Here is a 15,953-nt window from a genome sequence, read left to right on the forward strand (position 1 = left end):
CCAGGTGGGATCCATCCTAGGGTGATGAGGGAGCTGGCAGATGAGCTTGCAAATCTGCGCTCCATCATTTATCAAGACTTGTGGTTTGCTGATGAGGTTCTAGTTGATTGGAAACTGGCCAATGTGACACCTATTTACAAAAAAAGGTAGGAAGGATTGATCCTTGTAATTACAGGCCAGTTAGCCTGACCTCAGTACCAGGTGAGATAATGGAGCAGTTCATACTGAGTACTATCACACAGCACTTACAGGATGGCCAGGTGTCACGTTTTGAGGCTGGTGCAATGCCAGTGCCCCCCTGAAAATACATTCTCCCTGGTGTCTGCTGTGAGATGTGACCAGAAATAGAGCAAAGCGGGCTCCAACTTAGGAATAAAGAAGAGAAAACTTTATTAACCTACAACTATATGTAAAAAGAAACACACAGAAAGAATGAAAACCTTCCAAAAACATTCCTCCTACCCCCACCAAATTTCCAATACATCCATACCTCAGATCACCAACTCTCAGTCCATCACCACCCTTTAGATAATCAATTCTCAGTTCATCAAGGAGTGAAGAGTCCCTCTTGTGCCATAGGCTTCCCCTGGAAACACAGTGGAGACCTCTTGTGTTTCCTGTCACACGTGGCACCGCCCGGAGATCATTTGCCATCGTGACCTCTTCCATGTACAGTGCTCTCAGAGCTGCTTCTAGGGTTTTTCCTTTTAAGGGTGCTTTGTCCAGTTCCAAACAAAGTGCACAGTCTCTCACTTTCGGGACACCAGTCCCCCCCAAATTTCACCCCCTGTGGCCGAGGGGTCTCAAGAACAGAGATCTTCTCCTCCACTGAAGATCGAGGGCACCACTACCCTCCTCACCCGTTGCCTCTGTTCACACACTCCTTCACGTAACAACACTGAGCTCTCTTGGCTCCGAGCCATTGCCTCCCCCTAGATGCAGTCTCTGTGTCACAGGAAAAATGGTTCTGTCCATGACTATACAAGAAAAGTCCAGCCAAAGACCACTCCAGCATCTCCTCCCACCTAAGATCCTTCTCCACTTGTCTCATGGCCCATTTCCTCTTATCTCATCTCTATCTCTCTTCTCATTCAGCTCCAGGAGGATTGGCATTTGTAAGGCTTCCATCATCCAAGAAAAGGGTTAAAAATCTCAGGCTCTGCCTGTCCAGAACTCCCACACTGCCCTGCCAAGCGCCACCCCCCCCCCCCCTTCTCCTTCTCAGCCGGCCTGCTATCAAATTTCAAGGTGGTACAAACACAGAGACCGACTCTCCCCCTCTCTCTCTCTCTCCTGGGGGGGGGGGGGGGGGGGGGGGGGGTGGCTGCCCGATGACTCTCCAGTGTCCTCCACCCTTCCATCCTCAAGGGCCTCTTCACCTCCCTTCTCTGTCCAAGGCCCTGGCCTACCTCACCCGGCCGCATGGCTTCCCCTCCCCTGCCCAGCCACAGCAGCTGGGCAAGGGAGGTATGAACCTTTCCCTGACCGGAACCAAGAGAAGGTTTTCCTGGGAGTTCTCTGCTTTTAAGCCCCTGTGTTCTCAGAGGCGTATCCATGTCCTCGCTGGCCACACCAGGTGTCAATATTCAAATCTGAGCACCTATTGGTTTGACCACAGCATCCCAAAAAACCCACTTCTTCTCAAACCATAAACCCACTTCTTCTCAAACCATGACACCAGGGTATCAGACCCAGTCAGCATGGGTTTACAAAGGGTAGGTCATGTCTGATCAACCTGGTGTCCTTCTGTGACCAGGTGACCCGCCTGGTGGATGCAGAAAGGCTGTGGATGTTGTGTATCTGGACTCCAGCAAAGCCTTTGACACTGTCTCCCACAGCACACTCCTGGAGAAGCTGGCAGCCCATGGCTTGGACAGGAGCACTCTTTGATGGGCTAGGAACTGGCTGGATGGCTGGCCTAGAGAGGGGTGGTGAATGGTGCTGCATCCAGCTGAGAGCCAATCACCAGTGGTGTCCCTCAGGGGTTTGTACTGGGATCAGTTCTATTTAATATTGTTATAGACGACATGGATGAGGGGATTTAATCTTTCATTAGTAAATTTGTAGACGACACTAAGCTGGGAGCTTGTGTTGATCTATTGGAAGGAAGGATGGCTCTGCAGAGAGACTAAGATCGGTTGGATGGATGGGCAGAGTCCAACAGCATGAAGTTTAATAAGTCTAAGTGCCGAGTTCTACATTTTGGCCACAAAAATACCCTACAACGTTACAAGCTGGGGACGGTGTGGCTGGACAGTGTTCAGGCGGAAAGGGACCTGGGAGTGCTGGTTGACAGCCAGTTGAATATGAGCCAGCAGTGTGCCTTGGTGGCTAGGAAGGCCAATGGCATCCTGGCCTGCATTAGGAATGGTGTGGTCTGAAGGAGCAGGAAGGTCATTCTTCCCCTGTACTCGGCACTGGTGAGACCAGGCATCCTGAGTACTGTGTCCAGTTCTGGGCCCCCAGTTTAGGAAGGATGTTGAGATGCTTGAGCGTGTCCAGAGGAGGGCAACAAGGCTGGTGAGGGGCTTGGAACACAAGCCCTATGAGGAATGTTTGAAGGAGCTGGAGAAGAAGAGGCTTAGAGGTGACCTTATTGCTCTCTGCAACTTCCTGAAGGGAGCTTGTAGACAGGTGAGGATCGGTCTCTTCCACTGGGCAGCAACTGACAGAACAAGAGGACACAGTCTCAAGCTACGTCAGGAAAAGTATAGGCTGGATATTAGGAAAAAATTTTTCACCGAAAGAATAATAAAGTACTGGGAATGCTCTTATAAAGTACCTCCCTGGGAATGCTCTTCCCAGGGAGGTGGTAGAATCACCATCTCTGGATGTGTTTAACAAAAGACTGGACGTGGCACTTGGTACTATAGTTGAGGTGTTAGGGCATAGGTTGGACTTGATGATCTTAGAGATCTCTTCCAACCTCATTATTCTGTGACTCTGTGACCTGGGATCACCATGAGGAGCCTGGAAGGAGCTAGGGCTGGAACTGGGCTGTACTGGGAGGCACTGGGACCACACCCACCTGGAAGTAGCGCCCCTGGTGGAGGCAGCCACAGGTCTGGGAGGATGCAGCGGCCCCGTGGAACAGCAGCCCCTCGGCGCACTGACACCCCTGACAGCAGCGCTCACTGCAGGGGGGTGGGGCCGACACACCTGCACAGGTGTGCTCACAGGTGCAGGCACACAGCTGGTAGTGGCTCTTGGTGGGGTAGGTGAGAGCTGGGAAAGGGAGGGAAGAAACAAAGGGGGTCAATGGGGAGCAGTGGGGCTACTGGGGGGTCATCTGGGGTCAATGGGTGTCTCCTGGGATCAATGCCATCCCATCTTTGGGGTGGGTGGTCCCAAGGGAAATCCATGAAAATACGAGATAAAAGAAAAAATGCAGAAAAAAGGGCAAAAGTGCAGAAGAATAGGGAAAGCAGTGAACAAATTGCAAGGCAAAGGGACATACATGCATACCTTCCCTATAAATAAGGAAAAAAAGGAGAAATGCAGGAAAAAAAATACATAAATGTAAAAAAATTGGGGGAAATGGTGGGGAAAAGCATAAATATAAGAAAACTGAGAGAAAATGCAGAAAAAGAAATACAAATGCATAATACAGAGAAAAATACAGGCAAGAAAAATATGTACTGCCTAAAAATAGGGGGAAGAAAGGAAATGCAGGGGAAATATGACATAAAAATAGGAGGATGGAAAGGGGAAAAATGCTAGGAAAAGGAGAAAGAAAAATAGGGAAAAATGCAAGAAGTAAAGGTGTAAATGCATAGGAAATAGAGAAAATACGGGGAAATTGATTTTTAAAATGTAAATACATTTATCCAGGAAAAAAAAAAAGAAAACACTATGAAAAAAGAAGTAAATGCAGAGAAATATGACAGAAAGGAAAACAGATGCATGAAAAATATAGGTAAGGATATAAAAATAAAAGAAGGAAGGAGAACAAGGAAAAATGAAGCAAATCCATAAAAATAGGGGGAAAAATGAAGGGAAAACAACTTCCAACCAAGGTTTTAATGCATTTAACAGATCTTGCTTAGGAAAAAAAGTTGGACTGCATAGGAGGTGGGCTGAGGAGTCCCTTCCATCAAAGAAACCCAGTTTGGGGGGATCCCATGAGATTTGGAACATAAAGTGCCTTACCATGATGTCAGCCCATTTTCTGTGTTTCAATGACAAGGTGACTCCATAGACTTCCACAGACAATGCTTGGATCCTAGGGACCTTCCCCTTCTGCTGCTCCTCCTTCTAGATTGTGACAATAAATGATGTCACGTTGTCACCTGTGCCAGTCTGGGTAAGGACATATGAGTAAGTACCAGCGATGTTGAAGGCCATCCTATCAAAGGTGACATAGGTGTGGTCCCTTGTGGCCACACAGGTGCTGGACACCTGCGAGGTACACTGGAAGACATCACTGACAACCTTCCCATGGCCAACATGACAGGAAGTATTTTGGCACTCCACAGTGCCACCAGAGAGGCACTGGCACATCTCCTGCTCTGTGGGGTAGAATGTCTCCCCCTCTTTGTAGTAGACTCCATGGTGGCTGCAGCTGCAGTGGGACATGGGCACACACTTGTCGACGCCATCCTGACACATGCAGCCCTCGTGGCACTGCCCTTGGCATGTGGCAGAGTCAGCGCCGCAGGTGTGCTGGCAGGTGTGCGAGCAGAGCTCATTGGAGCTGTTGGAAGGACAGGGAATATCTGCCAGGAGACAATGGGATTCATGAGGAACCAGGAAATTCCAAGCCAAATCCTGGAAGTTTCCTGGAAATCAAGTGCAAACTTCACCTAATACAGAGCCTTTTAGCCCATGGCAAACTTGATTTTCATCCCTGTGCACATGACAAGGGGCATCATCAAATGACAATCCAACGATTATCTGATGATGATCCAATGATCATCCATAAGGAATATGCCATCCCATTACAATAGGAATTCTTCCTCTAAACCACACGATTTCTCACATTTTTATGGTGAAAAATGAAATATTCACTCAAAGAATGGGATTGCTCCACACTGGGTCCTCAACTGACCTCCAGGCTGGATCCCTTTAACCCAATTCCACTATTTTTAGTACATTTTTTGGTGGTTCTCCCTCTAAATTATCCACTTTGTAGCCAACACCAGGAAATTGGAGATTTTGAGGGGGTAAGGTATTCCAGATGAGACAACTTCTTCCTTAGTAAGGGTTTATTTTGGGTGAATTATGGGATCAACCAAGACTTTGGGTGGGATTCCCATGCGCCTCTGGGTTGTTCATACATAGATTTGGAGCAGACTTGAGGATTCTTTGTATACTGCTGAAGGAAAAACCCTCCCATTGTCCCAATCTACAGTAGAAATTATCTGTCCTCCACCTCTCAATGGACACACCAGCAGCCTGGCATGTGGTGGCGTAGAGGGCAATGATTGGACACATCCCTTCTTCCTGATCAGGGAACAGGCAGGAGTCATGGATGCAGCTCTAGAAGTACTGGTGGCCATCAACATGACCATGACATCCTCTAAAGAGTCCATCCACTTCCAAAATAATTTCACACCCCATCCCAGAGACTTCCTGCTGCAGCCAGGAAGGTGCAAGGGTGCTGGAACATTCCACTGTTGACCTCTCACCACATCCTGGGACATCTGTGACCTTCCAGCTGCTCCTGAAGGCATCTGGGTCTGACATCACATGGTTGTTCCTCATCATCATGTCATCGCTTGCAGTGCCTTTGTAGTTCCCACAGAGCCCACACAGGGCATTGGTGAAGCCACTGGCACCATGGTGGTGATGTGGCTGTACCAGTCATAGGTGACAACAAGGCCAAAATTGGTCACTTCCACCACGTCCTGCCCGTGACAATAGACAACAATCTTTCTTTCACTGTAGTGCTACGGGAGATTGACCAACTGCTCATCAGTCTGGGGAGAAAACCATAGAAATTGATCAAATTGGCAGACTGAAGGTAAACTATTTTCAACAGCCAGAGCAACCAAAAAGTGTCGATTTAATTAAATTTTGAATTGAATTAAATTTTTGATTGAATTAAATTTTGGATTTAAGAGAATGAGAAGGACCAAGTCCCAAAAGGAGGTTGATCAACCACTCATTGATCTGGAACAAATGATGTTGATTTAATGACATTTCAGATGTTCATGGGATGAGGTGGAGAATGTGATGAAAAGATAAGGGATCATTTCCTAAACTCACCATGATTTTTCCAGCATGTTCCCTGCTGATGCTGATGGTTTTCTTGTAGACTTTGACTGTCACCACGGCAATGGACGACACGAGGTGGTCACTAAGGTGGCCATTCTGCACCAACACCTGGCATCCCACCAAATTTTGGGTGTCCTCACACAACCCTACCAACACGTAAGACACACATCCCCTGGAAGATGAATGCCTTGCCATCAAAGGTCTCATAATGGGTGGCTCCGACAGCAGTGCAGACCCCAAAAATTTTGGGAGAACAATCCTGGATATCCTCCTCCATCTGGCATCCCTCCTCAGTGCCACAACCAGAATCCCAGCACACTGTCTGCCGCTGCTCTGCGTCACACACACAGTGTTGGATGCAAGGGAGGTCACTCCAAAATTCCTTGCCAAGGTCACAGAAGAAACCCTGAAAGACACAACCACATTCAGAAGGGGCGATTCAGGTGTCGGCATCAAGGACAAGGCCCTCGTGGCACATGGAGGTGTCCACGCAGGTGCTGACAGCGGCACAGCTGGATGACACAGCAGGGATGTTGCAGGTAGGGAGGCAGGCAAGGCCTCAGGTGCTGTAGGGTGGGCAAATGAGAGCTGGACAGGGAGGGAGACAGCGGTCAAGGTGGGGCGGTACATAGTGGGACAGACTACTTTGACTATCTGCACAGATACCCTGCAGATTCCATGGATTTTATGGAGTCTCCATGGACTTTCTAGGCCTTCTACCTGGACTTTCTGGAGTCTCAGCAGACTTCCTGCTCAGACTTTCTAGAGACTCCACCAACTTTGTGGACTTTCTACATGGACTTTCTGGAATCTCCTTGGAGTTCCATGGATTTCCTGCTTGGATCTTCTGCCATGGTCTTTCTCAACCCATGATCCCATGGGTCTTTAGTCCCACATCAATTAGCCTCCACCCACCCCAAGGAGTATTTTCACTTAACCATCCTCTATTCACAACATTCCAACTCTTTCCTCCAATGGGAAACATTGATCCTCTTCTCCTGGCAGTCATCAGCATAGTTCTTGAAGGCATAGCACAGCACATTGCGATGCCCCTCATTGGCACACAGGTCATAGATACAGTTCTTCACATAGATATTGGGACTGATAGTGTCATGACATGACTGGAATGGCCCAGAACGTTGGGACAACTTCCCACACCAGGTCTCTGCCTTGTATGTCACCACCTGGTCCCATCTGCACCGCCCACAGTCACCATCACAGATGTCCTGGCAGTGGCCACTCTCACTGGTCGCCTTCCAGCTCCACCCAAACTCCACAGTATCTCACATTTGTTTTCCATCAGGAGAGAGAGTGTCATCTTGGGGATCCCCATTGTTTTTCCCACACATTTCGCAGACTTTTCTAGAAAGAGCAGCCGGAAGTTTGATCACTACACGATCATCCCAGCTGTAGAGGACCTTCAGCTTGAAATTTGATTGAATCAACATGGATTTACCCTTCTGGTGGATGCAGACCTTCCTGTGGCAGAGGAAAATGGGGAGGCACAAGCGGTGGTTGCTCACCTGTAGGACAACAACAACCATCAAAACAACCAAAATCCATCAAAACTGGGCATGGAGTTCAAGAAGACTAGAAGTGTTTTCATACAAGGGTTACCTGCATACCAGCAAATCTGGGAATTATTTAGGAAAAGACCCTCGAGATCATTGCTAAATATGTAATTTCAGCAAAATTTTAAAAAATTGGGAAATTATGATGGTTTTTGCTTACCCTCACCATACCATTCTCTGACTGGACAGCAGTGACAGTGACGTTGTCGACTTGGATGGTGATGGAGCCAATGGAGGAAACTTTGGAGTTCTCCTTTTTCCTCCTTTTTGACCTCAACAGAGAAAGTAGGAAGGGTGGGATCAGGATTGCAGATGGTGGTCATGGTGTAGGCCCGCGATCCCATGAAATCAAAGGTTTTTCATCAAAACTGCAGTAGTGTGGCCCACCAGTGAGCCTACAGGTGGAGAAAGTCTCCTGGATGCACTCTGGTTGTCCATCCACCATCTCACACCTCTCGCATACCAAATCCTCACAGGAGACTGCTGTGGGGACTGAAAAAAAAGGGGAAAACCCATGAATGGTCAACTGCACAACACTCAACCATTGGGGTGACACAACAATTGACTCACTTTACTCACTGGCAGCACAGAGCCCCAGGAAACCATATCCAGTGTGAGTCTGGAACCCAGACACCAGGAGCCCAATGGGCACCTACGAGTTCTCAGCACTCTGCATCATTGCACTCATGGTGATGCTGGCCCAGGAGAAATCTGTGCCAGGAATGGCCTGCCATGCCACTGTGTTGTCTGGCCAATGGTTGAGGGTGGTGGTGGCAGTGGTAGTGGTGGGTGCAATGAGGATGGCATGGCTATACTGGCTGGGCACACTGCTAAAGCGGAATGCAGTGCAATGGGCGGTGACAGGTGGGACAAGAAGGAGGAAGGGATCTTGCCAAGATGACCCACTGAAGAAAAACACCAACTGCACTGCCACCACTGCACTGATGTACAGGTGGGAGTTATGGTTCACTGTTGACGATTTTTGCAGGTTGAGGAGTTTTTGCAAGACAATGGCCACGTTCAGCCAATGCACAATCGAGCCTGCTTGTAATAATGGACAATGGACACATTCACAAACAATGGATAATGGACATATTCAGAAATGGGGTCGGTATGTCCTTGAAAAAGATACAAGAAGAAGAGTCATCAGGACTCAGCAAGTTTGTCAGCAAGCTTGAGAAAGGGAGAAAAAAGAGAAGCCATGGGTGGGCCAGACAACCACAGCAAGACGTGTGAAAAATTAGATGATCCAATCAGCATTCCATTTTAGATACGTGAACAGCTAGGATTAACCAATCATGTATTAGCTATAGACACGTGAACAGTAGAAACTTATTATAAATATAGTCCTTTTAGGGATAATAAATTTGGCTTCACTGGATCATATTGGTTATGGCGTGATGTCCCTGAACCTCTGCACCCCACAGTTCACCACGAATGTCTGCACCTCCCTTGTTGCCATGGCCACAGTGGCATTCCTGCTCCCAGTATTGTAGTTGATGGTGTTGTCTTCATCCGTCACCACATAAACAAAATCAACCTCTGTCTGCAGTGGGTTGGGTGGCACCACGTAGCTCCTCCCCCACACTGTCATTGGGAGGAACTGCTCCACCACAAAGTCAAATCCAGCAGATACCTTGACACAGGTGTGGCCACTGAGGACGGCCACAGGGGTGTCGGCCACCACAACTGTGCCAGTGAAGTCCTGGCTGCTCTGGAGCTGCAGGCTGTGGTAGGGCTGCAGGAATAGGCGGAGCACGGCAACGGGGATGTATGTGGCCCCAGCAAAGTGGAAAGTGGTGCTGGTGCTGATGCTAAGAGTGATGGTGGTGGGGTCAGTGGCCACCATAAACTCAGTCAGGCCGCAAGTTTAGTTCCCAACCGGTGTCACCACATAGTACCTGATGCCCAGGCTCTCCATAGGTAGGAAGGCAATGGCATCCACAGTGTAGCCATTGGTACTGACAGACGTCACAGAGATGTCAGCACTGGCCTCAATCACCAAGGTTTTATGGGAAGTGTGGCTTCCAGTGAGTTCCAGGGTAGCAGGAAAGGGCAAGGGCACAGTGACATCTGGTCTCAGGGTGGTGTTCTGGGTGATGGAGCTGCCACAGAGCATCCCCGACACCTGGGTGTCAGCAGGGCCATAGAAGGCGAGCAGCAGCTGCAGGTACGTGCTGGGGGACTCGTTGTCGTTCTGTAGGATCACAGCACGGAACTCCCAGCCCCGGTAGCTGGCACTGGAGAGTGCTGGGAAAACAGGGGGAAAAGAGGGCCTTGGTTACTTTTTATATTAACCAAGGGGGTTATATAAAGGGGGCTTTTAGATTTTTATATCAATTTTTTTAATGTCAATTCTATACGTGTTTATACATCAGTTTTCCTATTTTACAGGAGGAATTGTACTGAAATTACATTAAAGATATGACTGCACTATCCAATTTATAGAGTCTATTTTTATATATTATCAAAATAGAAATTCTATTTGCAGTTTGTTATTTTAATAAACAATATTTGTCTTCTATTAACAAATTATTAAAATATATCAATGTGTTAATAATATGAAATAATGTATTATTAACTAATACTAATTATATAAAATACTATTCCTTAATACAACAATATTACTAGATATTTATATTATTATACCCTGTGTTCATTATATATTAATGGTATCATGTAATATAATTTAGTATATTACTACTTACTAGCACATTGATAAAATATTAATAATATAGGGCTAATATATCAGTAAAAATATGCCAATCACATTTTAGCCTGTTATTGTAGTATTATACTTGTTATCCATCATATAACTTAGTTATATAGTTTTCTATGTTATTATTATAGAGATCTATTAATTATAACACTGTGATATACAATACTTACATTTAAATACATAGAAGTACTTTTTCTATTATTTTGTACTTAATTTTGATAGAAATATCAGCAAAGATTTATTCCAAAACCATAAATATTAAAAATAATTAAAGTAATATAATAATAAATGCTGTAGCTATTGAACTTATTTCCGTATTAATCAAAGTAGAAAATAAATTAACGTATTTTTATAAATCTATACATCAGTAGATGATTTATATTTTCTCTACAAAATTATACAGATAACGATTTAAAATAATTTTATTGATTGTTTTCATAGAAACGGTTTGGGAAGAAATGGTAAAAATCAAGCAAAAATAAGCAATAAGGAGCACAATTACAAAGTTAGAGAGTATACTAGAGACTAGAATAGAATTAATATACCATTATATTATACTATATTGCAATATAATCTATCATTATATGTAATTAATATAACAATTATGATAGTGGATAGGACATTCTAACACAAAATATTATATATATATATATATATATACATAAATTGCATAGTTATAATACATTATAATATATAATAACATAATTCATATAATATTATGCAACTTCATGCCATATTACATAGTAAATTATTCTTTAATTGCATTATGTAATTACATTTATAGTAATTTATATATATTCTATAGTTTATAATTATCTCTTAATAACTAGATATAGTTATATATAATAGGAATATAGTGTGCTATATTAATAAATGCACTATTATATGAATAGAAAATATATTACATGTTTTTATAGTTCACATCTTTTGTATGTTCATATAACTTTTAATAAATTATTATTATTATTATTATTATTTACTGAATTTTCACAGAAATTTTTATTAAAAAATGCAAATCAAGAATAATGATAATACCAACATAATTACAGCAGAGTAGATCATATGTTGAATTTTCTATATAATTACAGTGGAGACTATATTATACATTCATATGGAACAATTGTAGTGGATGTATATTATTAATTTAACCACAACATATAAAAATATAAAAATGTATTAATAAGCAATTATTGTCCTATTAATCAATATTATGCTATTAAGTTACACTATTAAATATTATTATTAGGCAATTAAAATTGTACATATTTGGTATAAGATAAAATGTATATAGAAAAAATATATAAAATATCCAGAAATATGTAAAAGGAAAACTAAACAAAAAATATTGTAAAAAGATCAAAAATATTTTCAGTTTTTTTTAATGCTACAAAAAACCCAAAATGGCTGTTTTTTGCCTCAAAAGAGGTTAAAAAGAATGGGTATCTTCTCCTAATAAAAAGAAAAAAACCAAAAAAAGAAAAAAAGAATTTTTGAGATTGTCGGGGAAAAAAAACCCAGGAAAATGAGATAAAAATCTATTAAAACTCGGTGTATATATAAAAGCCCATCATAAGAGGTTTTTTAATTTAAAAAATAGGGAATTGAGGATGGTAGATTAAAAAAAATTCTGGTGATTTTTTCTGAAAAAAATTGAAATCAAGTGTTTTGGGGGGAAAATAGGGAATAATGAGGTTTGACTATCAATAAAAATAGGATTAAAGGGGCCTTTCCGAAATAATACGTGAAAACTATTTGCTTTTTTTAAAAAAGGGGATTTTGAAGAAAAATCAAGAGGGACGTGAGCAATTGGGATTTTAAGAATTACAACAGAGTGAGTTTTTTTTCTTTAAAAATAGCTGAAACTTAAAACAGAATTCAAGAGGGCTTTTTTCCTTAATGAATAAATTTTTAAAATAAAACTAAATAAAAAAAAGAAGAAACAAGAAAATATTAAGGGAATAAAAAGGGTTTTTTTTAATTTAAAACACTATCTAAAAAATTGGGCTGATAATTTTCTCTAATGAAAATTAGAAAAAAGCCAGGAAAATAAGGAATAAAAGGGTTTTTTTATTTTTCCTTAAGAATCAACTGCTTTTATTAAAAAAGAGCAAATAAAAGGACTTTGTTTTTTCATTTATAAAAACCTTTTAAAAATAGATCTTTTTTCCCTGGGAAAAAAATACAATTCCAGCATATAGATCTTGCGGTTTTGTCCTGGTAAAACACTAAAACTGAACATTAGAATTTTAGCTAAAAACAAAAAAAACACCAAAGAAAAACCCCACCAAAAAAACAACCCAAAAAGTAAACAAAAATACCCAGGACAAAGTGCACTTTTTTTTCCATGAAAATTAATCAGGCATTAATTTTCTTTTCAAAAAGAAGAAGATTATAAAGGCTTTTGGATTAAAAAAATATTTCAAAATGGGATTTTTGGTTAAACATAATAAATCTGTTGCTGAGAGGTTGTTGGAAAAATGCAGAATGGGGGAAGAACAGAATTTTCAGGCAAAAACAAGCCCAGGGGTTCAGGATTTCATCTTCTGTGCTAAAAAGTCTGGAAATGAGTAAAAAATCCAAGAAATTTGGGGATTTTTCATGGAAAACAGGAATTTTATTTACCACAGAAGGGAAGGAGGAGCCATCAGATCCCGTCTTGTGCCACCCCTGTAAAAAAAACACCAAAACCCACTAAAACCTGTTCTTTTGTGGGAAAAATCCATGTGAGCCCTGAGGCTCCAGAAGCCTCAAGTCACCCCCCAAATCACCCCAAAATGTCTTTTAATACCCTAAAATACCTTTTTTCACCCCACAGAAACCTCCTGGGACTTACTTTGGCCCCCACTGCCCCCAAGTCCACACCAAACATGCCAAACTCTAAAAAGTTTGTACAAAATTCCCCAAGTTTGGATCAAAATTGTTTTTCTTCCCAAATTCTCCCACTTTGGGTCAAAGTATTTTTTCTCCCAATCCCCCCCTTTCGGTCAAAATGGAATTAAACAGGGATTAAATATCCCTCCCCCCATTCTGCTCCCCACCTTGAGGCCACATCAGATTCTCCATCTATATCAGATTCACTCCAAAACCAGATGAATTTTAACTAAAATCACCTGGATTCATGTCAAAATGCTGACACAGCCCTCCCACCAACCCCTGATGCCCACTCCGTACCCCATTTCCACCAAATCCACACTAAAACTTCATGGAAAGGATGAATTTTTCCCCAATTCTCCCCACCCAGTTTTGGTATATGGATATTTTTTTTTGCCCAACATCCTCCAAATTTGGATCAAAATGGGGCTCAACATCCAGGAAAACTCTTCACTCACCTTGTCCCACACAAACCCTCCCAAATGCTCAATTTGGCCTCAAAAAGGGGAAGAGAAAACCCACCAAATTTTGGACATGATGAGGGAAAAAAAATCTGAAATTTGGAAGAAAAGTGCACAAAAAGGGCAAACCCCTGAGATTTGGGGGGGAATGGGCAATTTTATTTTTTGTTTAATGTGGAAAAAAGTGTTTGAAACCCAACATTTTAGAAGAAAAATGATGGAACTTTTGGGGAAAAGAGAGAAAATGGTCCTAAAACTGGGGAAGGGAAAGGGTAAAAAAATCTGAAATTTGGGCAGAAAAAATCCTCAATTTCTGCCTGTCACTAAACAATAAGGAAAACCAGGAATAAACAGGGAATGAAGCCTCCCCACTCTTCCCTACTCACTGGCCCCTTGGCTCTTGAATTCCTGGGTTTCTGCAGACACACAGTGTTTGTTCCAAAGCCACTCCTTTTATACCCAAATAAAAAATACTCAAGTCACAGCCAAACCATGCAGATTTGGGCAGATTCAGCAGAATTTCAGGATGGGGGCAAGGGTCATGACCCACAGTTCCAGAGAATTTGGGAGCTGGCAGCTGGATCCTGTCACAGATGGGAAATGATGGGAGTGGAACCCTCAGGACATTTGATACATGTGAGTGACAGGGATGTCGTGACAGGTGTGGGACCCACAGCAATTATCCCAAATTCCCTGAACTCCCAGAATCGCTGTCCCCATGGTAGCCTCTGCCCCACAACACCAGGGAAAGGACAGACCAAATCCAGACGTTTTTTACCCAAAATTAATGACCCAAGTCCCAGCAAGGAATTCCAGGGTATGGGAAATTCTGGCCCAAATGACTGAAAAAGCTGAAGAAAACCACCTGGAGTCAGGAGAGATGATGGCAAACAGGGAATTAAAGGGCTTTTGCCTTAAAATGAAGACATAAAAATGGGGAAAACCTGAACCCCACAGAGACGCTCAAAACTGTCCAGAGACAGAGACTCCACCCTCAAAGCCACCCAGGGACCCCCAAAACTACATGGGGATCCCCCAAAACTACGCAGGGATCCCCTCAGCCCTCTGAACCTCCCAAACCACAAGGTCCCTGGGGGGCCGTGGGGGTCCCTGGAAGGGTTTTGGGGCTCCTGACAAGTGACATGGAGAAGAGAAATTTTCAGCTGCCCTGAAGGTGCTGGATGGAGCTTAAAGACTAACAGGCAAGGATGTAAAGGTATGTACAGAGCATCACAAGCACTGGAGCCAGTGGACAAATAGGTAATGAGGAATATAGTGGGGCTTTTATCAAGTTACGTAACTGGACATGCCCAAGGAAAACGTTCAAGGAAAGGTCACGTGTAATATGGAAGCATTCTGTGAATATGACCACCAGAGACCTGTTCGTGGTCCCTCCAGGACCATACCCTGTGGCAAAGTTTCACCGCACACATCAGATTAAAGGAGACACATCTTCATTGTGTTCTGTACAGATAAAGAACGCCTGCTTTCTAATGCTTCAAATTGTGCTAGAAAGTTTATTTGCCAGCCAGTTTTGGTATCATTCCCTTGCACGGGCTTACGGATCTAAGGTGAGCTGAGAGAGTCCTGCCGGGCTTTGGGAGGGTTTGGAGTTCCTAGGGGAGATTTGGGGGGTCCATGGGGAGACTGGGGGTCTCTTGTCAGCGGGATCCCAGCTCTCTGCCACTTTAACCAACCCGAGGGCCTCCCAAACCACACTGGGACCCCCTCGACCCTCCTGCACAGCCAAGTCCTTTCTAGGACACCCAGAACCACACCAGCCTCCCTCCACCCCAAACCTTTCCCTGGGAATCCCAAACAACCTCTCTGAGACCCTCAAAACCACCCCACTGACCCCCAGAACTCCCTGGGCATCTCTCAGCATCCCCAGAACCGGAAACCCCTCCAGGAACCCCCATTTATACTCCAAGGCCTCCCTCGGCGCCTCCAGAGCCCCCCAAACCCCTCCGCGCATGCCCAAAGCCTCCCACGGACCCCTCCCCTGCCCCGCCGCGCTCGGCGGCGCCGCCGCTTCCTGCCTTCCCCCTCCCGCGCCTCCCATTGGCCGCAGCGCCCGCCCGTCCCCGCCCTGAACCAATCAGCGCCCGAGCTTGG

General features: G+C 43.9%; 1 protein-coding gene across 9 annotated transcripts; it reads right to left on the reverse strand.

Moving 5' to 3' along the window:
* Positions 1 to 366: 366 nt before the first annotated feature.
* On the reverse strand, positions 367 to 15,794 carry LOC139603711 (uncharacterized). Of its 9 annotated transcripts, none has more exons than XM_071454606.1 (6): positions 13,129 to 15,791; positions 9,689 to 10,037; positions 7,948 to 8,279; positions 7,504 to 7,739; positions 6,208 to 6,622; positions 367 to 5,918 (listed from the first exon to the last, which is right to left on the reverse strand). In XM_071454606.1, exons 3-6 carry the CDS (start codon positions 7,954 to 7,956, stop codon positions 5,889 to 5,891), a joined length of 690 nt encoding a protein of 229 aa, XP_071310707.1. In that variant the 5' UTR covers positions 7,957 to 8,279; positions 9,689 to 10,037; positions 13,129 to 15,791; the 3' UTR covers positions 367 to 5,888. The 9 variants fall into 9 exon arrangements, 6 of the variants coding, with proteins under 6 accessions (XP_071310707.1, XP_071310706.1, XP_071310705.1 ...); XM_071454605.1 differs by having other exon boundaries at positions 9,424 to 10,037; XM_071454604.1 differs by having other exon boundaries at positions 9,235 to 10,037.
* Positions 15,795 to 15,953: the final 159 nt, after the last annotated feature.

The sequence above is a fragment of the Agelaius tricolor genome, unplaced genomic scaffold (assembly GCF_023055355.1).
Source record: "Agelaius tricolor isolate 1412-34295 unplaced genomic scaffold, bAgeTri1.0.p SCAF_40, whole genome shotgun sequence".
Classification (NCBI taxonomy): domain Eukaryota; kingdom Metazoa; phylum Chordata; class Aves; order Passeriformes; family Icteridae; genus Agelaius; species Agelaius tricolor.